This window comes from Martes martes (genome assembly GCF_963455335.1).
Source record: "Martes martes genome assembly, chromosome: 7".
NCBI classification, from domain to species: domain Eukaryota; kingdom Metazoa; phylum Chordata; class Mammalia; order Carnivora; family Mustelidae; genus Martes; species Martes martes.
The window spans coordinates 139,761,492-139,786,891 of record NC_137894.1 but is presented as its reverse complement, the minus strand read 5'-3'; the positions used below and the strand labels follow the sequence as shown (position 1 = coordinate 139,786,891).

The 25,400-nt window shown below is 46.1% G+C and overlaps 1 protein-coding gene across 4 annotated transcripts in view; it reads right to left on the bottom strand.

Annotated features, from left to right (window-relative positions):
• EML1 (EMAP like 1) overlaps positions 1-25,400 on the bottom strand; it is a 176,121-nt gene that overhangs the window by 50,593 nt on the left and 100,128 nt on the right. For all 4 annotated transcript variants that reach the window (XM_080808139.1, XM_080808141.1, XM_080808138.1 and 1 more), the window contains exons 2-3: positions 24,822-25,004; positions 9,315-9,450 (exon numbers count right to left, since the gene is read on the bottom strand). In XM_080808139.1, the coding sequence (XP_080664265.1) occupies positions 9,315-9,450; positions 24,822-25,004 (319 nt within the window). The remainder of the gene's footprint in view (positions 1-9,314; positions 9,451-24,821; positions 25,005-25,400) is intronic.

The window sequence follows — 25,400 nt, the reverse complement described above, 5'->3', positions numbered from 1 at the left end:
TGTCTCTCATTATGTGATCTGGACTCAAGGACTGGCTTTCCAGAATTGTGTGAGAAGATCCCAAACGTTTACAAACGAAAAAAAACAGAAAAAAGAGACAGGCAGCACTTGCGTACCACCAGAGGTCTTCTGATGATGTCGTCTGTCATGACTGCTGGGGCGATGATCCTTGATCAGAACAATCATCCACTCAACAGATATCTCTGAGGCATTGACCCTACGTGGGGTGCTGGGCTGAGCACTGGCAAGTTAACATGGGACAAGGACCAATCTGGAATTTGTCCTGCAAGTTACAAGTCCTCTTTTTAAAAAAAGATTATATTTTGGGGTGGGGGGAGAGAGAGGGAGATCATAGAGGGGGAGTGAGGGGAAGAAACAGATCCCTGCTGAGGAGGAAGGGCTGATGTGGGGCTTGACGTGGGGGATCGATCCCAGGACCCTGAGATCATGACTTGAGCTGAAGGAAGACACTTAACCGACTGAGCCACCCAGGTGCCCCAGCAAGTTCCATTTCTTGCAGGAGATCACTCATTTCAGTAATTACAAAATGCTCTTATCTTCCTCTCTTCGTCATGTCCTAGGAAGGCTAGTGGTCTTGGAGAATCTGACGGATCTTCAGAAATTTCTGTTCTACCATGTGAACCCAGATCCCTAAGCCCAGGGGGTGACTGTGTCACTTCTGATCAAGGGACAGGAGCCGTCATCTTCCTCTGTTCAATGGCAGAATGACTCTATCTCTATTTTGCTACAGAAACAGACTCAAAATGTGAGTTTAACATCTACATTTCAATGGATCTGACTGATAAGGAAATACATCAGAAGCAATAATAATAATTAAAACTCCCCCCGGAAAATCAGATTTCCTTTTCTACTTTTTGAGATATGCATGGTGTCCGGCACCGACTGGTGCATTTACAAATGGGTCTTTCTAACAGGTGTAACCATTTTTCCAAAGCACTGTCAGCTGTTTATTTGGAAGCAATAGATGCTTATCCCCCTATTTTACACTTGGAACAGCGTGTTTTTAAAATAATGCTCTGTTTTGTACCAGTTTTGTTCTTTTGATCTCTCTTCTCACAGCTCCGCTATTGTAAAACTCTACTTAGGAGCAGAAAGAATGAGTGATTGTCTCTGTTCTGAGCCAGTGGAAATGTTACTCTATTGTCAGCGTTAGCACCCCTGCTGAGCTAGGTATGACCTAGAATGTCTTCCCCAGATTTTCTGCCTTTTTTCCTTTGACTAATGGAAACAAAGCTTTTCCCAAGGATTCCAAATCAAGCCCCCAATCGAAGTCTTAATTGGCGACACAAAGCACAACCGCTGGGTGCTGGACAATTTCCAAAGGAGATTTTGTTCTTAAGCACCAGGCTGAAAAAAACCCAGAGGACAGAAAACAAACATATACCCATCCACACAGTGCAGATGCCCCAGCTTGGTTAATTTGGAACTCAGATTTTAGAAAAATTCCCGCATGATTGTAAACATATTTGAAACGTCCTGAAAGCCATTTTATTCTTAATATTCAGGATGCCCAGTGTGCTTCTTGCTCTTTTCAGAATTCTCTCCTAATGAGAGATCTATAGGAACTTGACCACAGAGGAATAATTAGAGGCTACGGTTTGGGTTTCCAACGTCTGAGTGGATGGGAACTCACATCCACGGACGCCCATAAAAGCCAGAGAAACAAAATTAATGGATCACCATGTCCTACCCTGAAAACCAAGAGTCTTGGACACTCAATCGAGAAAACCACGTATTTCTGGTTGGCTGCTTGACAACAGCTGATCAGACGAACCAAACTGATTATTCTGGAAATTAGTAAGAAGCATCTGCAGAGGCCTTAGAATGTTTCTGGAAGGAAGGTTATTGTTTAAGTGTTAACACGTATACAGGCACCAATATGATGGCTACAAATAACCAGGCTTCCTCCCGCCCTCCCTTCTTTCCTTCCTTTCCTCCTAAGCTAATCTTGCTAAGAGCAGTCACTAACCACGAGCTCTCGCGAATAAAGCTGACACAGGGGGAAGAGGACCCAGGCCTCTGCTCACAGCAGATGGCCAGTTCTGTCCTTGGAGTCCAGCCCGTGAGCCCCTAAGTACCCAGCAGTCCTATCTCTCAGACCTGCTGCCACAAGGTCCCATCGGCTGCTCCCATCGGCACCCACGGGGGTATCTCAGAACATCGCTGTCCTGACAGCAGCACGCAGACAGCATGGGGCATACAAGAGGAATCATTTCCAAACGGTAATTATGTCAAGTGCTTTTTATGAGCCAATATAAGTGCTGACCTGGACATCTGGGGGAAGCAGCCTAGCGCCGTGGGAGGAGCATGGGCTCTGGATGCACGTGAACCTGGGTCTGAGCCCCTTCCCAGCTCTGTGCCCATGAGATCTGGGGACATTTCCTTGTTTCTCTGAGCTTCAGTCTTCTTGTAAAATAGAAATACTACTATCTCCCTTGCAAGTCATTTTGAGGACAAGTGATACCAATATTAAAAATGTGGTACTTGATAGGCTTCTGTTATTATCGAAGAATGATTTCTGCCAGCTTCACTGACTCAGGGGGGCCCAAAGCACCCACGGATGCCCCCGCTTTTTCACACCCCGGGGAGAGCGTCCGTCCGATTCCGGAGCCCCGCCTCACTTCTCTGGTCAGTTTCAGAAACCTACTCCCCAGCCTTACCCTACTCTGAATACACGTTTCAAACACTAGAACTGAAAGTACAATTTGCCAGGAATTCTAGCATTTATGCCGCATTAATCTAGCATTAATCCTACAAGGTCTAAGAAAGCCATCCACAGTCTATAAAGTGAAGGGCATTATCACACTACATCAAAGTTACTTTGGACCAAACAGAGAGAATTCTCCAAAATCAAGGAGCAAGAATGCTGGACATAAGCTCTCATGAAATGAACTGAAAGCTAGAAATGGTGTTTGTATTTCAATTTTTCCTTTCTTTTTTTTTGCCCTGAAAAAAGTTTTTATTTTATTTAAATTCCAAATATATAAGAGGTATAAATGATAAAATTCTATTTTATCCAAGAATAAAGGGAAAGAATCTCATTTTCCATTAGTAATTTGCTACTTTATTTATTTTTTAAAAGAGAAATTTTTTTTGAGTAGTCTTCACACCCAATGTGGGGCTCAAACTTATGACTTCAAGATCAAGAGTCACAGGCTCTACCAACTGAGCCAGCTGGGCACCACAATAATTTGGTACTTTAAAAAGTCACTCTTGAGGGGGCGAGTCACTCTTGAGGGGGCGCCCTGGTGGCTCAGTCAACTGGCTAAGCATCCAGCTCTTGATTTTGGCTCAGGTCAACATCTCAGGGTTGTGAGATCGAGCCCCATGCTGGGTTCTGCACTGGGTGTGGAGTCTGCTTAAGGTTCTCTCCCTCCCCCGCTCCATGTGCACTTGTGTGCTCCCTCCCCCTCTCTCTCAAAAAGAAAAGTCACTCTTGAAATACAATGTCTCACTGTTGAATAACCAATGTGTCAAAGAGGAAATCACAAGGGAATTTAGAAAATATCTATAAACAAAGGAAAATAAAAACAAAACACCCTAAAACTGTGGGATGCAGAGAACACAATACGGGAGGGAAGTTTACAGCAGTAAAGATGTGCACTGAGAAGAAGGATTTCAAACAACAACCTAACTTCCTATGTCAAGGAACAAGGAAGAGGAGAACTGGAACAAAAGTTAGAAGTAAAGGACCTAGTAAAGATTAGAGCAAAGATAAATAAAACAGAGAACAGAAAAAAAGAAAAAAAATCAATGAAACTATACATTTTTTAAAAGATCAACAAAATTGACCAATCCTCAGCTAGACTAGGAAAAAAGAAAAGAGACCCAAATAACCAAAATTAGAAATGAAAGAGGGGATTTTATAGAGGATGCCACAGACGTGATAAGAATTCTGTGAGACTACTATGAGCAATTCTATGCTAACAAAGTGGATAACCTAGAGGAAATGGATCCGTTCCCAGAATCATACAACCTTCTAAGACCGAATCATGATGAAATAAAAACCCCAACGGACCAATAACTAGAAGGAAATTGAAAAAGTAATAAAAAAAATCTTTCAACAAAGAGAAGCCCAGGGCCAGAGAGCATCACCAGAGAGTCCTACCAAACATTTAAAGATAAATTAACACCAATTCTCCTCAAACTCGTTCAAAGAACTGAAGGGTGGGGGTGGGGTGGGGGGATTCTTCCAATCTCGTTTTATGATACCAAAACCAGACAAAGACACAGGAAGAAAAACTATTGACCAATATCCCTGATGAAGCTTGAAGCAAAAATCCTCAACAAAATGCTATCAAAGTGAACTCAACTGCACATTAAAAGGATTACAGGAGTCTCCCCCCTTTTCCATGGAGGACATGTTCAAAGACCCCCAGTGATACCCAAAATAGTGGGTAGTACCAAACCCTATTTTTACAGCTTTTTCCTATTAGTACATATCTATGATCAAGTTTAATTTATAAATTGGGCATAGTAAGAGATTAATAACAATAATTAAGAATAAAATAGAACAATTATAACAATATACTGTAATAAAAGTTACATGACTGTGGTCTCTGTCTCTCAAAATATCTCTCATTACACTCTACTCACCCTTCTTTTTGTGGTGATGTGACACGATACAATGCCTATGTGATGGGCTGATGTGAGATGAATGAGGGAGGCACTGTGACATAGTGTCAGGCTACTGCTGACCTTCTGGTGGTATGTCAGAAGGAGAGTCATGTGCTTCTGGACTGAGGCTGACTATGGGCAACTGAAATTGCAGAAAGTGAGACCACAGGTAAGAGGGGACCATTAGACCATAGCCCAGTGGGATCTAGACCTGAAATGCAAGGATGGTTCAAAATACGAAAACCAATGTAATACACCACATGAACATAATGAAGGAGAAATACCACATCCCTATCTTAATGGATGCAGAAAAAGCACTTGACAAAACTCAACATTCTTTCATGTAAAAAACTCTCAACAAATTAGAAATAGAAGGAAACTGTCTTAACATAATAAAAGTTCACAACTTTTAAATTAAAAGCTCACAGCTAACATCATATGCAACACTGAAAAACTAAAAGCTTTTCCTCTAAGATCAAGAACAAGGCAAGGAGATCCACTTGTGTCACTCCTGTTCTACACGGTACTAGAAATCCTAGCCAGCACAATTAGATAAGAAAGAGAAATGAAATCTACTGACATTAGAAAAGAGAAGCAAAGTTATCTCTGTTTGCAGATGGCATGACCTTACATGTAGACAGCCCTAAAGATTCCACACACACAAACATTTTAAGCCTAATGAATAATTTAAGCAAAGTTGTGGGATACAAAAATCAGCAAAAATCAGTTGCATTCCTATACACTAAAAACGACTAACACAAAAAAGGAAAAAAATCCCATTTGCTGCCCGATCAAAAAGGTTAACATACTCAGGAATAAATTTAACTGAGGAAGGGAAAGACTTGTACATGAAAAACTATAAAACGCTGCTAAAAGAAATCAAAGAAGACATAAATAAGTGGAAACCCACCCCATTTTCATGAATTGGAAGACCTAATATTGTTAAAATGTCTATTCTACCCCAAATGATTAATAGATTCAATGCATCAACGTGGTATTTCTTGCAGAAATAGAAAAAAAAAATCCTAAAATTTAGAAGGAATCTCAAGGGATCCCGAATAGCCAAAACAACCTTGAAAAAGAATAAAGTTGGAGGCTTCAAAGAATCTGATTTCAAAATATGCTACAAAGTAACACTAATCAACTTGGTGGGGTATCTTTATTAGCACAAAGAGAAAAAAATAGATCAATGGAACAGAATAGAGAGCCCAGAAACAACCCCCTGAGTATGTGGCCAAATGATTTTCAGCAAGGGAGCCAAGAGCACACGACAGGAAAAGGCCAGTCCTTCTCAACAAATGGCAAAGGGAGAACTGAATATCCACACGCAGGAGAATGAAGTTGGACCCTGACCTTAGACGATACACAAAAATTAACTCGAGAGGGGTTAAAGACCTAAATGCATGACCTAAAACCATAAAAGTCCCAGAAGGAAACACCAGGGGAAATCTTTGGGATATTGTATTTGTCAACGATTTCTTGGATGTGGCATGAGAAGCAAAAATAGACACTTGGGACTACATCACAATTAAAAACTTTTGTGCATCATGGAAACAACAGAGTGAAAAGGCAATCTATGTGATGAGAGGACACGTTTGCAAATGATGTATTTAATAAGGAGTCCATACCCAGAATACATAAGGAAATCCTACAGTTCTGGAAGAACGACAAGAAAAGGAATAATTTAAATGATCATTTAAATAATAATTTAATTTAAATATAATAATTTAAATAATTTAAATTTAAATAAATAATTCAAATAATTAAAATCGTCAAAGGGCTTGAACAGACGTTTCTCCAGACATATACAACAGCCAACAAGCATATAACAAAATGCTCAATATCCAGGTAGCTGGCTGGCTTGGTCAGTAAAGTATGTGACTCTTGATCTCAGGTCGTGAGTTCGAGCTGCATATTGGGCATAGAGATTACTTAAAAAAAAAAAAAAGATGCTCAATGTCACTTATCATATGAGAAATGCCAATCAAAACCACAATGAGGTATCACCTCATATCCATTAGGATGGCCACTTGCAAAAGAACAGAAAATGACAAGTTTTTGGCAGGGATGAGAAGAAATTAGAACTTTTGTACATTGTTGGTGGGTATGTAAAATGGTGTCGCCATTATGGAAAACAGTATGGCGGTTCCTCAAAACATTAAAAATAGAATTACCTTATGACTCAGCAATCCCACTTCTGGGTATATACCCAAAAGAATTAAAAGCAGGATTTTGAAGAGCTATTTGTATAGCCACAGTCACTGTAGCATCATTTACAACAGCCAAGAGGGAGAAACAAGCCAAATGGCTATCAACAGTTGAATGGAAAAAGAAAATGTGGGGTGTGGGGGCGTGGGGTGTGTGACACAGACTTAAGAAAGCAGGAAATCCTGGGGCGCCTGGGGGGCTCAGTGGGTTAAGCCTCTGCCTTCAGCTTGGGTCATGATCTCAGGGTCCTGGGATCGAGCCCCACGTCAGGCTCTCTGCTCAGCGGGGAGCCTGCTTCCCCCTCTCTCTCTGCCTGCCTCTCTGCCTGCTTGTGATCTCTCTCTCTGTCAAATAAATAAATAAAATCTTAAAAAAAAAAAGAAAGCAGGAAATCCTGTGAAATGCCACGATATGGATGAAGCTGGAGGATAGGATGCTACATGAAAGGACTCCGTCACAAAGGGACAAATAAATATGATTCCACTCCTAGGAAGAATGGAAAGCAGTCAGAGTCACAGAGACAGAATGCAGAAAGGTGATCGCCAAGGGCTGGGGATAGGAATTACCGTTTAACGAGGGGGTGGGGATGGGGGAAGCGGGGGGCTGGGGATGGGGGAGGGCACTTGTCCTGATGAGCGCCGGCCTTTGTGCGGAAGCGCTGAATCGCTCTACAACCGATTCTCATCGAAACTAATACAAGTCTGTAGGTTCACTGGGTTGGAATTAAGATTTAAATAAATAAATACATAATTTTAAAAAGAAACAGAAAGAAAAGGTGAAACAGTTCCTGAGATCTGCTGCACGACATAGTGCAACAGTCCTAACGCTACTGAACTGTGCGCTTACAAATGGCCGAATTGGTACATTTAATGTTATGTGTTTTATAACAAATGGCGATCAGAATCCTAAAATAAAGTCAGCCTTGACCACCTTTGAAATCTAGACCCCCCCCCCCAAAAAAGGTAGTCCATATCTACTGCCGCCCGTTAGAATGCAGAAGAGGTCACTTCACGCTGATTAGAAAAACGATTCAAGCAAGTATCACACAGATACAACATGAGGCTAAGAATGTCATTTTTAAGTTTCAAAAAGCCCTGCAAAATCAATTTTCTTTTTTTTTTTTTTAAGATTATTTATTTATTTATTTGAGAGAGACACAGTGAGAGAGAGCATGAGAGGGGAGAAGGTCAGAGGGAGAAGCAGACGCCCCGTAGAGCCAGGAGCCCAATGCAGGACTCGATCCCAGGACTCTGGGATCGTGACCTGAGCTGAAGGCAGTCGTTCAACCAACTGAGCCACCCAGGCGCCCCAAAATCAATTTTCTTAAAATTCCCAAGCACTAAGTACATGAAACTCTATCTGATAAACACACAAGGAAAGTTCCTTTGTTGAGTGAGAGGACGAACACTATATATTTGAAAGAGAGAACGGGATGGCCCCGTTTTCCTCCAAGTCACAGCCCAGCATCAGATCCAAAGCCTGCGAGCCCGCTGGTGGTCCCTGTGTGGCCCGGAGCCTGCTCACGCTCCCTGACTCGGCCCCTGCTAGGCAGCTGGTATGGTAACGAGCCCTAAGAGCTTCTACCGTGGGCTCATTACAAGCCCAGCAGGCAGCACGGCTCAGGAGTTTCTTTAAGGTTTTCTAGACTATATTACCATCAGGTGTTTAATTTTCTAGAACCTAACAGCTTAGACAAGTGGCCTGGCATATAAGATATGAAATTTTAATACGACAATCTTGACATTATAGAAATGTTACAAGCAAACTATGCTCTATCTGACAGACAACATCCATATGTACAACTTCACCATTAAACACAATTTAAAAGTATGAGCTTATCCAGATTCTATAGATAAAAAGTTAAGGTTGGTACGGCAATCTGAATTTTGCTCTATGCCAAGTATAAAGCTGGGAAGAACATATCCTTTTATTTTTTTTTAAGAGCATGTTCTTTTTTTTTTTTTTTAAGATTTTATTTATTTATTGGAGAGAGAGAGCGTGAGCAGGAGGAGCCGCAGGCAGGAGACCCCATCCCTCCCCCCCACTGAGGAGGGAGCCTAATGCTGGGCTCGATCTGGGAACCCTGGAATCGACCTGAACCAAAGGCAGGTATTGACTGAGCCATGCAGGCGTGCCTGCATTTTTTTTATTAGTTTTTTCAAAGAGCATATTCATTTTAACACAGGTTACACTCCCATTTGTGTTTTCAAGAGACCCTCAAGCAAAAATACAAAATGGCACACCATGGTGTTAGCCAAAGAGGTTTCAAAGACAGTAAGATTAAATCCTTTAAAAGAAGCAGAAAAATACATTTACAGAGGTCCTGATACGGCAACACACCAAATATTGTACTTTTATGAGTTTTAATTCAGACAAGAAATTAAGAGGTGTCACATAAAAAGGCAGTATTTATTTCAAACCTGAGCCGGAACACCTTTTCAAGTTGGGTTAAGGCACTCGGTACCTACCTTTTGGTTGCGGCGGGCACAGCAGTTTCTTTCCTGGCCCCCGAGGGGGACGGTAGAGAGCCACTAGGTTTCTTTGGTAACACAGTGCCGTTGTTGACAGTGGTCCTTAAAGGCAAGGTCTGCACCAGTGGTCTTGCTGTGAGACAAGCAGAAAATGCAATCAGAGCTTTCCTCCTTTGTCAAAGTAACTTTTTACAGAACTCAAGGTAGATGGGACAGCAAGGGACATCGATTTTAAAATGCTGGCAGAACTGACAAAGGTGCAAAGAGAACTCAGAGGAGACTGTCAACAAAGGGTGCGGAACAATGAGCCTGGACACAATCTCCCCCCTTACGCAGAAACGCACTCGAAATGGACCGAAGACCTGGGGGTAAAATGCAAAACTGTAAAACTTCTAGATGAAAACATAGGAGAAAACTCTGTGTCCTCGGGTTTGGTGACTTTTTAGATACAACACCAAAAGCACAGTCCCTGAAAGGAAAAAAAAAAAAATGATGGCTTGGACTTCATTAAAATTATAAAAATGTTTGCACCGTGAAAGACATTGTTACAAGGATGAAAAGACGGAGACACGAACCGGGAGAAGATACTTGCAAATCACGTATCTGACAGAGGACTTGTATACAGAATATAAAAAAGAATGCTGAAAACTCTGCAGGCAGAACACAAGCCACCCAATTAAAAAAATGGGCAAAAGATCTGAACAGACACTTCACCAAAGAAGATCTACAGATGGCAAATAAGCATATGAAAAGATGCCCGACATCTTTTGTCATTAGGGAAATGCAAATTAAAACAATAATGAGATATCTCTATACACCTATTAGGGTGGCTAAAATCAAAAAACAAACAAAATAGCGATTGCTGGCCCGGACCAGAGCACCAGGGACTCTCATTCATCGTTGGTGAGGATGCAAAATGGAAGGCACGTTGGAAGACAGTTTGGTGGTTGTTAAATACAGTCTTATGGTATAAGTCCATCATCGCGTGGCATGAGGTTACTTGACTGATCTGAAAACTTATGTCTCTATAAAACCTATATTTAATATTTATAGCAATTGTATTCATGATTGTCAAAAACTGGAAGCAACTAAGATGTCCCTCAGTTGGTAGCGGATAAACAAATCGTGGTCCATCCAGACAATGGAGTATGATTCAGCAAAAAAAAAAAAAAAAAGGAAAGAAAGGGAGGAAGGAAGCCATGCGCACAAGGACAGGGACGAGTCTTAAGTTCATCCTGCTCAGTGAAAGCAGCCAGGCTGAATGGCTCCACCTGTATGATTCCACCGAAGGCAAAACTACAGAGACAAAGACCAGACCAGTGGTTGCCAGAGGTTGGCCAAGTCAAGGTGAGATGCTGAGTTAGGTAAGATGCGAGAGCATTTGAAGGTGGTAATCTGTATGAGGCTGTATGGTGGCTGGGTGACACCAAGCATCTGTCGAAACCTCCAGACTCTTACAGCACAAAGAACGAACTTTAACGTATGCAGATGAAAATCCGTTAGGGGCTGGGGGAACCCATGATGGAGAAAAGAATGGAACTATGCCACAAGAATGTGCTCTAACCTCCTGGAAGGGGGTGGCCAGGAAGGTGCTGTGGAAACAGGGAGAGACTGTAAGATGGCCAAGGAGCCCGTCTGTGCACTGTGCTTGGATCAGTAACATTGTTTTCCACCGGGCATGGTCGGTCAACATCCCCGAAACCACTGTCATGCGCCCCAGCGGTGAACAACTAAGGAACGGCAAGGAAGATGGTGGGAACCCAGCTTCTCACTGTTGCAGAGGGAGGGTACAGACAAGCAATGGCGCTGAATGAGCTGAGGGTAGGAGACCTCACTGTGAAGCCATGTTTAGCCTGATGCAGCGACAGGTACAAATTATACCTATGTATGTAAACATGGGCCAGTAGAAACACACTTCTTTTTTTCTTTTTTTTTTTTTTTAAGATTTATTTATTTGAGAGAGAGAGAGAGAGAGAGAACATACAAGTCGGGGGAGGGACAGAATCTTCAAGCAGATTCTCCACTGACTGTGGAGCCTGACAGGGGGCTCGATCCCACAACCCATGAGGTCATGACCTGAGCTGAAACCGTGAGTCGGATGCTTAACTGACTGAGCCACCCAGGCGCCCCAGGATAGACATATTCCTCAGCTCTGCCTGCTGAGAATACTGAACGCAAGGGCATCCCGCACCCAAGCCCTGGTTACTAACACGAGTCCTCAACAACTAAGAACCAGGACTCCTCGGGGAGATGCCCAGATCTGGGGCTGGGGCAGGACGCTATGTCATGAGCATGGAGCCACGGGGACAGCCAGAGAGTTGGGAAGGGCTCGGAAGCAATAGTAAAGCCCCAAACCCGATACCGATGGGGCCAAGTCAAAGGGCCCCAGGAGTCAACTGAAAGAGCGCCCCTAGTGGCCAGAGCTGGGACCACTTCAGTGATGAAATACAGACAGCAGCATCGGATTATAGCCCAAAGCATAAAATAAATATCCAGGAGTCCAGACTGATAGAATGACTGGATGATGATTAAATGGGTGGGAAAAGATAATTTCTCCCGTGCAGAATTCCAGATCATTTACGTAGATGGTTCATCCCCAAGGAGGTGGCGCACAGTCCTCTACTCTGTTAGGGGTGGGTGGCAGGGTGACCGCCTTCCACGCAGTGCAGGGTGGCGGCAGGGCAGGGAGTCACTTCACTGTGGACAAACCTGGTGAACTGTACTCCAGCCAGCGTCATGGTGATGAGTCACGTCGACAGTACGGACCCTAGACAGGATGGGACAGAAGTGCCCTTTCCCTCTACAGTCTTCCTCCCTAAACCCCAGGACCTACCAGACAAACCCAAGTCAAAAGACAATGAACTCTCCGACCGGGGCTCCCCCAAACCCTCAGGGTCATCAGAAAGAAGGAAAATCTGGGAAACAGTCAGTCTAGAGGAGCCTCGGGAGAGAGGATGACCAAATGTAATCCCGGAGGGGATCCTGGAACAACAAAGGAAGGATGTGAGGGATAAACTAAGGAAATCCAGATAAAGTGTGCCTCTAATTAATAAAAAATGTGTCATTAGGGCGCCTGGGTGGCGCAGTCAGTTAAGCATGTGACTCTTGATTTTGGCTCAGGTCATGATCTCAGGGTCGTGGAATTGAGACCCACATCAGGCTTTGTACTCAATGGGGAGTCCGCTTGAGGATTTGCTCTTTCTCTCTGCCTCTCCCCACTACATGCTGTCTCTCTCTCAAATAAATAAATAAATTTTTTAAGTAAATTAAAAAATAAAGCAAGTATCATTGTGGCATACTAATGTAAAATGTTACTCATAGGCAAAACCAGGTGCGGCTGATGGCAACTTTCCATAGGATCCTTGCAACTTTTCTGTAAACCTAACGCTATTCTGAATTCAAAAAATCGATTTGAAATGCTAGCAGAATTTATTTTGTGCATCACAGAATTAAACCTGCCTTGACTGAGGTTCTCAAAAACAATGACAAAACTGCACAGAATGTTTTTAACACACTGACCGACACCTTTTGATCCCCAAGGCAGGGAGTTGGGTTTCCTTCTTTTTTCAAAAGTGACAGAAAACAGCAAGAAGCACAGGCCGTGCCCCACCACCCTCCGCGCTCTCTCTTTTCTCGCCTCCTGAGCACCTGCCCACCGGGGGGCCCGGCATGCTGGGGGCCAGCCTCCCTCAGCAAGACACCGCGGCTCCCGAGCCGGGACCCCCCATCTTCTCTCCCGTCTGCCATGCCCCCTGGACAGGACCCCTTCTCCTCTGCAGGAGGACGTACATCGTCACCGTCATTGTCACCGTTCTGCCTTCTCTCCCTGCTTTGTCCACTACTTCTGTTTCCATTCTGGTTTTTGTTTTTGTTTTAATACATGGATTGGGTTAACCGGAGTTCCCTCAACGTTCCATCCACCAGAACCCCTGGATGTGACCTTATTTGGAAATAGGGTCTTTGTCAAAGTAATTAGTAAAGATGAGGTCATACGGGATTAGGGTGGGCCCTGAACCCAGTGAGAGTGTCCTTGTGAAGAGCAGAGAAGGAACACAGAGGCCCCGGGAGAGGAGGCCAGGTGACGGCGGAGGCAGAGGCCAGGTGACGGCAGAGGCCTGGGAGCGAGGCATCTAGAAGCCAGGGAATGCCATGTATGGCCAACAGCCACAGACGCTGGGACAGAGGCCTGGAGCAGTCTGGTGTAGAGCCTCCAGCCGGCACCGACGGGCCGTGCCCACGCCTTGCCCTCAGTCCAGGGATACTGGTCTCGGACTGCCGGCCTCAAGCAGTGTGAGAGGCTAATAAGTCTGCTGTTTCGGGCCCCCCAGTGTGCGGTCACTGGCCACAGCAGCCCTCGATGGTGAGAAGGATGCGTACGTCAGCCCGGCTGTCCCTTCCGTTCCTGCTGCTCCTGCCTGTCCCGCCTGGCTCCAAAGCATGACTCCTAGACCCCGGGGAGGGTCTCCTGGGTCTTCGGTCGCCCTGTCCAGGCTCGTCTCCCCATGGCCCTCACCTGGACGTATCTCGCCACCATCCCTGACGGTGCCCCGGAGCCGCCCACGGTGTCACAGGTGGTCAGGACGACACAGAACGGAAGGGCCGCTGCGCACGCTCACTGCGGGCCAGAGTGGGACAACTGGCAGGGTGCGGTCTTGTCCTCCTGGGACCTGCACGGGTGGGGGGCTCCTACTTCACAACCAGCCCGGAGAGGAGAGGACACGGTCCCGACCCCTGGGTTACGGCGCTTCTTACAACCTCTGCAAGCCGCTCTCGTCCTGGCCGTATGGCTTTATTTCTCCCACTGCGTGCCCAGACTCTTCCGTGCGCCCCCCACAAACCAACAAGCACAACGATGCCACCTCCTTAGCTCTGCCTCTGCCGGGCTCGCGCACCTGAGTGTGCCCAGACTCACCTGGAGGGCGTGTTACAGTACAGACTGTGGGGCTCCGGCCCCAGGGCTTCCGATGCTGGGTCTGGGGTGCAGCCCGAGAGTCTGCCTTTCTAATAAGCTCATGGGTCATGCGGCCATTGCTCTGGGGACCACACTTTGAGACCCACAGGCTACGCCATTGTGCCCCCCTGGTCGTCCCTGGCCTCCCGGATGGTCTCTCTGAGCTCTGCCACCACGCCAGTTTGTACCTGGCAATTTAGCCCTTGCTTATATACTGCGGGGGGGGGGGGGACGCTAACCTTACTTTCCAGAGTAACAGTGGACAACCTGTGCTGGGGGCGGTGTCGCCTAGATCTCACCACCCTGTCCATGTGCTTTGCACATCTCGCTCCAGAGGGAGGCAGCCTGGGGGGACAGCTCTGTCCTTGGGCTGAGAGCAGAGCAGCAGCCCTCACCCCCCTCCCAGGCCCCACGGACCAAAGGAAGGGAGCAGTTGCCTGAACGTAAAGAGAGAAAACCTGCTTGGGGAGCAGTGGCAATGCTCAGGGAGGGACATGGCCCGCCGAGGGACCCCCATGTGGAAGGAGCCAAGGAAGTAAAGACTCTGGCCTCCCTCCCTCCCCTCCTTCCAAGCCCCAGCAAGGGCTCCCGATGCCCCAACCTAACTGGGAGGTGGAGGCCAAGGGCCTGCTGGTGCGGCCCCCACAGGTCGGCCGGCAGGGCAGAGCTGGTTGGAGGAAGGCACAGGAAGGACCAGAGGGGCTCACAGAGGACATCTGGCACGTGGCTCCTCTCGGCCCAGACCGCCCACCCGTCCCCTCACGCTCGAGGTGAGCCTCCTCCCTGCTCCCGCAGCCCTGGCCTGTGCTGCTGCCCCGGAATGCCGCATGGCAACCGTCTGTTTATTCGCCTGCCCCCTCCATCGACGAGGGAGGCTCGGTGAAGGTGGCGCGCCTTCCCAGAAGGTGTTCAGCTGGGATTTGGCGATCGGCCTGTGCTGGATTTCAAGAACAAAGCCTTGCTTCCAAGAGAAGGCGTTATGTTACCATTTCTGAGTCATTATGAAAATTTCATTTCTTCTTGAGTCATAATTTCAAAGTTCAGTCTCATAATAACCTAGTTCTGTATTTCTCCCAAAAGGGGAGCTGTGATTGTAGAAGCCCACGAAAGATCAGCTCCATGGGCAGGCTCTCTGACCTGGGGCAACAGATCTTATACATTAAACTATGACAGAGGATACCTGGGGGGCTCGGTCAGTTAAGCGTCTGCCTTCAGCTCAGATCATCAATCCAAGGTCCCGGGCTCGAGTCCCGCAATGGGCTCCTTGCTGAGTGGGGTTCCTGCTTCTCCCTCTCCTTCTGTCTGTTGCCCCCCCACCCCTCCTTGTGCTCTCTCTGCTCTCTCTCTGACAAACAAAAATAAAATCTTTAAAAAAAATCGATCTATAACAGGGCATCATCAGAAGCAAACAGAATCCTTCAAGTTCTGATGAGAAATCATGAAAGAATCACCGAGAATGGGGCGGGGCGTGTGACCATCCTCGGAGTGACAGAGCGGGGGACAGATCTCATTAGGACCACACGCCTATCCGGGTACTATCCCCCGGTTCTCCTCACCACTCACTTCGTTAATAGCACTGGAACTGCCCCCAATATGCCTTTAACCAAGTGGCCACTGTGCTCGTGACACCTCAGCAGGTTGTGTCCATGTTTCCCCATCTAGATGTGCTCAGCCACTCAAGGAGGAAAGGTGGCTGCCATAAAGGGAAAGTTCTGGAAGGAAAAAGTGCCTCCCGGTGTCCATTGTGAACGAGTACCAGCCTGGACGGGGAGGACACCAGAGCCACTACAATGAGTCATTTTCAGACGAGCGATCTTCAAGACCGAGGAAAAGAAACAGCACAGGGAAAGGTTCAAACACAATTTCCTCTCATCAGGTGTGAAGATAAATGACTCCTTGGCCTCCACGTGACACTCAGAGATGAGACATTCTTCTGGTTCATAAAAGGGATCTTTTAAATAACATTTCAATTGTTCCTAGGGGCAAAACATAGACACACGGCATGAAAGAAGAATTTCTCAAAAGGGGAAGGAATGATAAATGGTGTGTATTCAGAATGCATTCGTTGGAGTGGTATCAGGATGGCTGAAATCCCAATCTCGAGGGAGACTGAGAAGCACAGTGGACTGGAGGGATGGGGCAGGCTGGCCTCCCTCGCAGTTTGGTTTCCTTACGGAGCCTCGGAGAAGTCACGACCCTTCCGAGCCCCAGCTTCCCTACGAACGACGGGTAGCCCCAGCCAGCCTGCAGGGCTGCTACAAGGATCAGGAGAGAGAGTGGGAGCTGTGAGCAGCGCGTCTGGGCGGCTGCAGGCACACGAGAAGTGGGGGCTCTCATCCTATGGCTACAGCCAGGTGATGAAATGCTTTTGGCCATCAGGGTGCGACCGAACCCCCGGAACGTGATGTGAGCAGAATTAGCATTGCACGTCAGTTACGGTCAGAGGTATCTACGGCAGAATCAGACCCACGAGTGACCTCAGTCGCACCCAGCACACCCAGGCACAGGCAGGGGACCATGCCTGGCAAAGTGAGGATGGCAGGGGAGTGCAGGTAGGGGCAGGACCTCAAGTCTGGGTGCGAGAGCCAGAGCGCTAGCCCCCGGTGTGTCCCCAGCTGGCAGTGTGATCTGAGGTCCCATTTTTATTTATTTTTATTTATTTTTATTTTTTTAAAGATTTTATTTATTTATTTGACAGAGAGAGAGACCACAAGTAGGCAGAGAGTCAGGCAGAGATAGAGGGGGAAGCAGACTCCCTGCTGAGCAGAGAGCCCAATGCGGGGCTTGATCCCAGGACCCTGAGATCATGACCTGAGCCAAAGGCAGCAGCTTAATCCACTGAGCCACCCAGGTGCCCCTGAGGTCCCATTTTTAGTTCAGATGAGCTCTAAGGTGTCTCTTCCCACCCTGAAATCGGATCCTAATGATGTGGGAAGAGTGCTCTGAGTTTCCATGACTTTGCCACCCTGAGTCGGTTCGTAGCCAGACCCGACAGCCCACCAGGGAGCTGAGCCAAGAGGCAGAATGGGGCAGGCCCCTGGTCCAGTCACACGTGCAGGACCAACAGCTGGTAGTTACTTGGCATACTCATTCAGAGAAGGTCCTCGATAAACTACCAGGAGTTAAATTTTCTGTAAAATGACTCCACAGCACAGTAGCTGAAAGTCTCTGGCTCTAATAAAAGTATTTGCAATCTCAGGTCTAAAACAGTCACAATTAAGCCTGAAAGGAATTTCTTTTAAATCTTTCTAGGTGGTAGGATTGGAATATTCAGACTTCAAGGACGACTACCTGTGATGACATATTTTCAAAACTACCATTGATATAAATGCAGAAATTCGAGGTTAGCTAGTCAAACCTACCAATGCTTATTATTATGGGATGTTACAACCCAAAGACCAAGAAACCCTTTTCATTCACGTCACAGCAACAACTCAATATGCAATATTTGATAAGTGAAACATCCCTGTATGTTTCAAAATAAATTTAATTATGCAAGTGTGACTATGTATGTGGTTATGTGTAGATATTCAAAGTTTAATTTTAGCATATCTTACCATTATGAATCTAGACTTCTTAATTATCCATTTATTTTATCTTATTATTTTTTTAAAAAAATTTTTTAAGTTTTTTTTTTTTTTTTAATTTGTCAGAGAGAGAGCACAAGCAGGCAAAGTGGCAGGCAGAGGCAGAGAGAGAAGCAGGCTCCCCACTGAGTAAGGAGCCCAATGTGGGACTCGATCCCAGGACCCTGGGATCATGACCCGAGCCGAAGGCAGCGGCTTAACTGACTGAGCCACCCAGGCATCCCTATTTTTAAAAAAAATTTTATCTATGTATTTGACAGAGAGAGCAACAGCAAGAGCAGGAACACAAGCAAAGGGAGTGGGAGGGGGAGAAGCAGGCTTCCCGCTGAGCAGGGAGCCCGATGTGGGGGCTCGATCCTAGGACCCCAGGATCATGACCTGAGCCGAAGGCAGACGCTTAATGACTGAGCCACCTAGGTGCCCCTATTTTATTTTCTCTTTTAGAGAGAGAGAATCCCAAGTAGTCTCCATGCCCAGCACAGAGCTCACCATGGGACTTGATCTCACAGACCTGAGATCATGACCTGAGCCCAAATCAAGAGTTCAACACTTCACTGGCTGAGCCGCCCAGGGGCCCCGAACTGGAAGGAATCTATTTATAGGCTTCATTTATTTTTATTATTTATTTATTTATTTATTTATTTTCAAAGGTAGGCTCCACACCCAGTGTGGACCCCAACGCGGGGCTTGAACTCACGACCCTGAGCTTGAGACCCTAATTATCCATTTCAAAATTTACGAGATGTCCGCATTTGGAACCGGAGGAGGCAGACTGTGTCTGCTACTCGGTGAGACAAAGTGGGTCATTAAGTCCTGGGGAAGATCCCGTTGCTGACAACCCGGCAAAGTCACCCGTGCTCTCATCCTCTGACGGGCGATCCTGCTGCTAGGGACCTGTCCTAAAGACACGCGGACGACGCAAAATGCGCTAACTTGTAAGGTGAAGTGCGGCATCACCTGTAAGACAGAAGACCATGCATAGGGATGGGTGGGGTGATCCGTGGGGGACTCTCACCGCGGCCGTTGCACGAGGAGTAAGGAAGATCCTGCTACACTCGGGGGAAAGGAGGGAGCACAAAACAGTGTTATCTGCTGGGCCAGAAGCCTGACGACTTTCAGCAGATTTAAAATCTTCACTTTTCTTGTATGTTGTTTTTAAAGATTTTATTTATTTAAGAGAGAGATCGAGAGAGCACAAACAGAGGGGGGAGGGACAGAGGGAGAGAGATTTTTAAAAAAGAGGATCTTTATATCTTGGGGAATACATACTAACAAATTTATAGATAAAATGATACAATGTCTTGGCTTTGTCTTAAACTAATCCTGATGGGATGAGGGAAGTAAGTCACAAGGGGGATAATAAATGAAACTGGCAACATGTTGATAAATAATGAAGCCAGGTACAAAATAAAAGGTATTTTTCTTTTGACTTTTATATACCTTTGAGCATTTCATAACATAAAGTTTTTTTTTAAGATTTTCTTTATTTGTTTTAGAGAGAGAGAGAACAGGGGGAGGGACAGAGGGAGAGGGAGAGAAAATCTCAAGCAGACTCTGTGCGGAACCTGATCTCACGTCTCAATCTCATGACCCCGAGATCGTGAATCAAGAGTTGGACGCTTAACAGACTGAGCTACCTGGGCACCCCATCATAATACCAAGTTTGAATGTAATCCTTCTTAGTCTCTGGGAAACTGAATACATCTACTAAGCCTTCTCACAATTCACTAATAATGCCTGTCTAAACTGGGGAAGGCAATTCATGGGAAAAAATGAGAGAGACTACAACAGTGTGTTGTCTTCAAAAAAACCCCCAAATTATGCTCCGTAGTAGAGCCATCTGTAAGTCGAAAGGAGAAAGCACAGTGTAGGAGAGAGAGGGACTCAAACTGCTAACTGCACTGAACCGGGATAAAGAACTAGTTATTTGTTAATTTCGTTCACTGCAGAGCATGTACAATTTTAATTTGTGAGTTGTGTCTTGCTCCTAACGTCTGTGAAGGGACAACACATAATGTCTCACACAATCACGTGCCAAATATGATCGATGCTGTTTGGGACACTTTGCAGATCTTGAGAGGAGAGCTCTCGTTTCAAGTTCTTTGGTTATTCATTTCCTGAATATTTGGTTTGATTTGAATAATGCAAACTTAAGTGATACTGCTAAGCAGCGCAACACAGATGGTGGGAAGAAGGCATGTCCAGCCAGGCCCTGGGGACCAGTCCCAGATTTGTGTAACCCGGGGTAAATAATCTAATTTCCTAGTGGCTGTTTTCTCATCTGTAAGATGGGCCTGATAGCACCTACCTCAAAGACCTATGGAGCTGGGAAACGGGATCATATATTCAAAATATCTATTGCGATGTCCAGTACCCAGCTGATCAATAAATGGTAAGTACACCCATACCTACTGATTCTGAAAATCAGGAGTAAGCATCAGGGTAGCAGAGGCTACTGAAAGGTGAGCCACAGGCTGCTTTTAGCAGTGGCCTCAGGGGCTAAGTCCTGACACCGGAAGGTCTTGATGTCCCAGAACAGCAGGACCCACGTGCATATGAGTGTCTCTACCAGAAAGTTTTGGTTCTACTTAGTAATTCTCTGATCTGTTGATTAATGGGGCTCAGAATATAACCAATAAAAAAGGCTGCAAAAGGTATGTTAACGTTTGCAGAAGGCAAGCTTCCAGATTATGGTCTGCACCCACAAGCAAAATGTAAAATGAAAATTGGAATTACTTGCTAGTTAATGCATAACAAAGTGGACAATTCCAGATACATGGGACAGTGACTATATTTTAATCTACATTTTACAGTGAAATCTTATAGCACTCCCCTAGCACTGAAATGGAAATTAGCCATGCATGTATACAATGGGCTTATTATGAATTTAACTCCAAACCATGATTCCTTGTCCTCTTGAGAACACGCGTGAGCCAGCGCTGGCCTCAGGACATTTGCCCTGAGCCCTGCTGTTGTTCTCAACGCAGTGAAGATCAGAGTCAGGAGTGAGAAAGGAGTAATTTTTATTTTTTAAATTTATTTTAAATTTATTTTATTTATTTGAGAGAGGGAGCACACAAGCGGGGTAAGAGGCAGAGGGAGAAGCAGACTTCCCGCTGGCCTTGATCCCAGGACCCCGGGATCATGACCTGAGTCAAAGGGAGATGCTTAACTGACTGAGCCAGCCACGTGCTCCAGAAAGGAGTCATTTTTAAAACACAAATTTCGGGGCACCTGGGTGGCTCAGTGGGTTAAGCCGCTGCTTTCGGCTCAGGTCATGATCTCAGGTCCTGGGATCGAGCCCTGCATCGGGCTCTTTGCTCAGCAGGGAGTCTGCTTCTCTCTCTCTCTCTCTCTCTGCCTGCCTCTCTGCCTACTTGTGATCTTTCTCTGTCAAATAAATAAATAAATAAAAATCTTTAATTAAAAAAAAACAAAAAAAACACAAATTTCTTCTGCTTATTACACCAAAGAATATTTAGAAACCAACTAAAAGGTATAAAAAGAGAAAAGCAATCACAATCCTACCACTCAGGAAAACAAACAAGCCCGTTCTTTTTCGTCTTCTTGCACAGATTTTAACTATTTACTTGAATTATGCCACATATACATTTTTATATCTTGCCCTTGACTCTTTATGCAAAGCACAGGCACTTTCCCTGTTGTTACCAACAGCACAGACGTTCTTAACGATGACGCCGCAGGAAGGGCTATGGTTTTCTAGCCATGCCCCGCTAGCCCGCACTCCTTCCATTCCTTTCTACCCATTTATCCCCCAATAGCACGATGTGGCCGTGAACTCTAACTCATGAAGCTCTCCTGAGTTTTTTCTCACAAGAGCACCTATAAGGGGGTCATTCTCACCGCGGGTGAGGAGCGAGGATTGCCCGTGCTCCAACCACAACACTGAAAAAACTTTAAGATTGCCAAGAATTTTAAAAATATGTGCCTTCACCAACCAGCTGATTCCCTTTTCTCCGCTATATAGTCACTCAAGCTCTGCATAATTAAAAATTGCCAAATGTCCCCATCTGAGAGTCCATTGAACGTAAAGAAAGCAAACGTAGCAGGCCGAGGTTCTCCGGAGTTCAGGTGCACCACAGGGCAAGCGGTCCTTAATATTAAAAAAAAAAAAAAAAAGGCAAAAGAAAAGAAGAATAGTGAAATGCGGAGAGCTCAGGTAGAGACTGAGCACCTCCCGAGACCCAGGGCAGTATCACTGCCCTGACCCTAGGGACAGGAGAATGTTGTCAAAAAAGAGCGGCCTGAGACGTAGCCCCCCTGTGTAAACTCCACGGCCTGTTGGAGTTGGCCACAATCTGCCCCGTCTGGGGAGCCATGAACTTGATCTGACCCTGAATTACTTGCCCGAGACTGTAGATCTCACTGTTACGCGAGTGAAGCCCCATGAAGAATAGTAAAGTAAGTCAAAGCTAAAAGGTCACAGAACTTTCTTGACATAAGTGACGTTCTGTCACAGAAAGAGATTAGAATCATGACGGACGGCCTCGCAGGCCACACTGCGGCTACTGTGCGGACCCGGCACCCAGCCCCGGGCCGTCTCGGAGCTGGACCCCGCTGAGCGCTTCGAAAGCTCCCCGCCCCCAAGGGTGGCACAGGCAAACAGCCCAGAAATGTGCACCCAGAGCTCAAAACGCCGAACCCGAAGCTTCTGACCAGTTTGTTCACGTGCCGTGTGTCCCATCTTCAAGTGTGTATGGGGACGGCGGGCCGAAATAATGGAGAGTGTGAGAATAAAAATAAAGTGGCCTTTTACAACCAAAGGCAGTTTGCCTCCGATCTGTCTTGTCCGATCCCCCAACTGAGCTGTGGCTACTGAGGACAGCTCTCCAGCTAGAGGTGCACAGGCACCCCCACGGCTCCCCCCGGAAGGGAAGCCGGGACCCAGAGCTTCGGACAGGCCCTTTCTCCCCGCCCCCCCCACCTCTGCTTCCCTGTCCCGCAATCACCAGCTTGGGGGAAACTGGCCCACTGCACTCCACTCACCAGCTTTCTTATCTTTGTTCTATCTCTTGGGGTGACCCCCTGGCTAGTATGCTCTGATTTACTTTTACTTGTGAAGAGAATCTTATACAGAAATAGAGCTCACTATGAAAACAAATTACCCTCTTAGACGAACTTTTATAAAAACCAAACTTTACTCTAAATCAAAAGAAAAAAACTCCTCGGTAGGTCTCTTATATTATCCCCCCCCCCCAATTTTTTTTTTTTTAAACAGAACTTTTGGAAGTCTGACGCTTTATGGGAAGCAACAATTTTGAATATACCCTGTAGGGTTTTATTTTTGGAAAGCTGAGCAGGTCGGGAATTCCTAAAGTAACCTGCTTTCTATTTAGAATACCCTGATCACTCTAACTTAGCAGGAAGAAAAAAACATGATTTAAAAGGATTATTCAAGGGGCACCTGGGTGGCTCATTCAGTTAAGCATCTGACTTTGGCTCAGGTCCTGATCTCGGGGTCCTCATCAAACCCCTGGTTTGATCCCTGCTCAGCAGGGAGACTGCTTCTCCTTCTCCCTCTGCCCCTATCCCCCAGCTTGCGCTCTGTCTCTCAAATAAGTAAAATCTTTTAAATAAATAAATAAAAGGTTTTTTCAGGAGGTAGTGTTACATGGTAACAGATGGCTACACTTGTGGTGAACACAGCATACAGAGATAGTAAATCACTATGTTGTAAACCTGAAACTAATGCCACATTGTGCGTCCACCATACTCAGATAAAAATAAAATTACAGAAATATGGAGACATTGCCCAGCACATATCTCTTCATGGAGCTGGTGATAATTACCCAGAAGGACAAAGAAATAGATTTTCTTCCATGGAGATGTGAAACGTAGCCAAGTACTTGAGAAAAAAGTAACATATGCACCATCAGACAGTACCCTCTCCTGACTCCAAGAAAAACATGGTAACTGTGAAATAATTTGTTAAATCCAAACAACCAAAAAAAAAAAAAAAGCTAATTTTAAAGGGACATTTACATGCCAGTGTGATCTCAAATGTTTTAATCAAAGGAATTTAACAGCCACGATGCATTCTGTTTTCTAAAGTGAGCCACGAGGAACAGACATCCTGGCAAACGATGAGCACTGGATGTGGGTTGAAAGCAGACATCAGGGGACTATGACTAGCAGGACAGAAGCTTTTATGAGACGTTGTACTTCCAAATTTTAAGAAGAGGGTCACTACAAAGTTATTTCAAACACAAATATTGCTTTTTTTATGTTTCACACACACACACACACACACGCCACGGGGAAATGAAATGATGATTTGAATTTGCTGGAAACCCACTAGGTACTGGATTCTGTAGCAGGCTCCGTTCTCCTGGACAGCAGAGCAGGAGGTTCGAAAAAAACAGGAGGCTGTGCCCAGGAGGAGCGTACTAGCTCCAAGGGAGGGCAGTGAGGGATGTTCTAAACTCCTTGCGGGATCTAAACTCCTCAGGGAAGGGCCTGCCCTCTGGGCCTCCAGTCCTCAGCTCCGAGCTCTGCTGTGGCATAGGATAATTAGCTATTGGCTGGGCTGAACTGAATGGTAGCAGACAAGCTGAGTACAGAGAAAGGAGAGCCACTGAGAAGTTTCTAGGTGCAACAGCCTCCGGGACGCTCAAAGGATTGTGGGGTTTTTTGGTTCTAGGTTCTGCCTCGCAATGTACCCCCAACCTAAACTTGTCAACTGTTGCTCCCAGAAGCCCACCGTGGCTGGTTCCGAGCCTTTCCTGATCACCTACACGTGTACAGCCCAGGGCTGAACAGCTCACTAACTTCTAGCAGAAGGAACCCTGTCCCGCCTCGTGAGAGGGTTCTGGCAACCCTGAGACTGGCTTGTTGATGTTCTGGTCTCCCGTCTTCATCACTGCTGAAAACCGTGTGTGTGTCCACTAGGGATGAGCACCTGCTCCAGCCCAAGTGTCCGCTGCTCTGCGCACTGAAAATGCCCACCTTTGGTAGGTCCTTTCCTGTTCAGCACAGCCTGCTGCTCCTCCGTGATGTTGAGCCGCCGAACCACGTCCGCCAGCGCCGATTTGAGCAGCTGGATGTCGTCTTCTTGCATCTGGACGCGCTGCTCCAGGGAAGCAATGCGGTCTGTCACCTCCATGCTGCTGGCAGCCGAGGCGCTGTCATCTAAACCAAAGGAGAGGAAGCAGGGACTCTTTAGTGCTCCCCAGAGAAATCAGATCGACACCTGTGTGCGCACACGGCAAGGCGGCTGCTCTTACGCAGAAACCATGGGACAGTGTGACTACCCAGAACTACGACCCCTCATTCTGCTATGGTCTTTTTCGTTCTACTTGTGCTTTTCATTTCTTTTTAGCTGTGGGTTTTTTTTTTTTTTAAGATTTTATTTATTTGTTTCAGACAGAGAGGGAGAGAGACAGAGCACAAGTAGTAGGGAGGGTCAGGCAGAGAAGCAGACTCCTGCCGAGCAGGGAGCCTGATGTGGGGCTCGGTCCCAGAACCCTGGGATCATGACCTGAGCCGAAGGCAGATGCTTAACTGACTGGGCCACCCAGGCGCCCT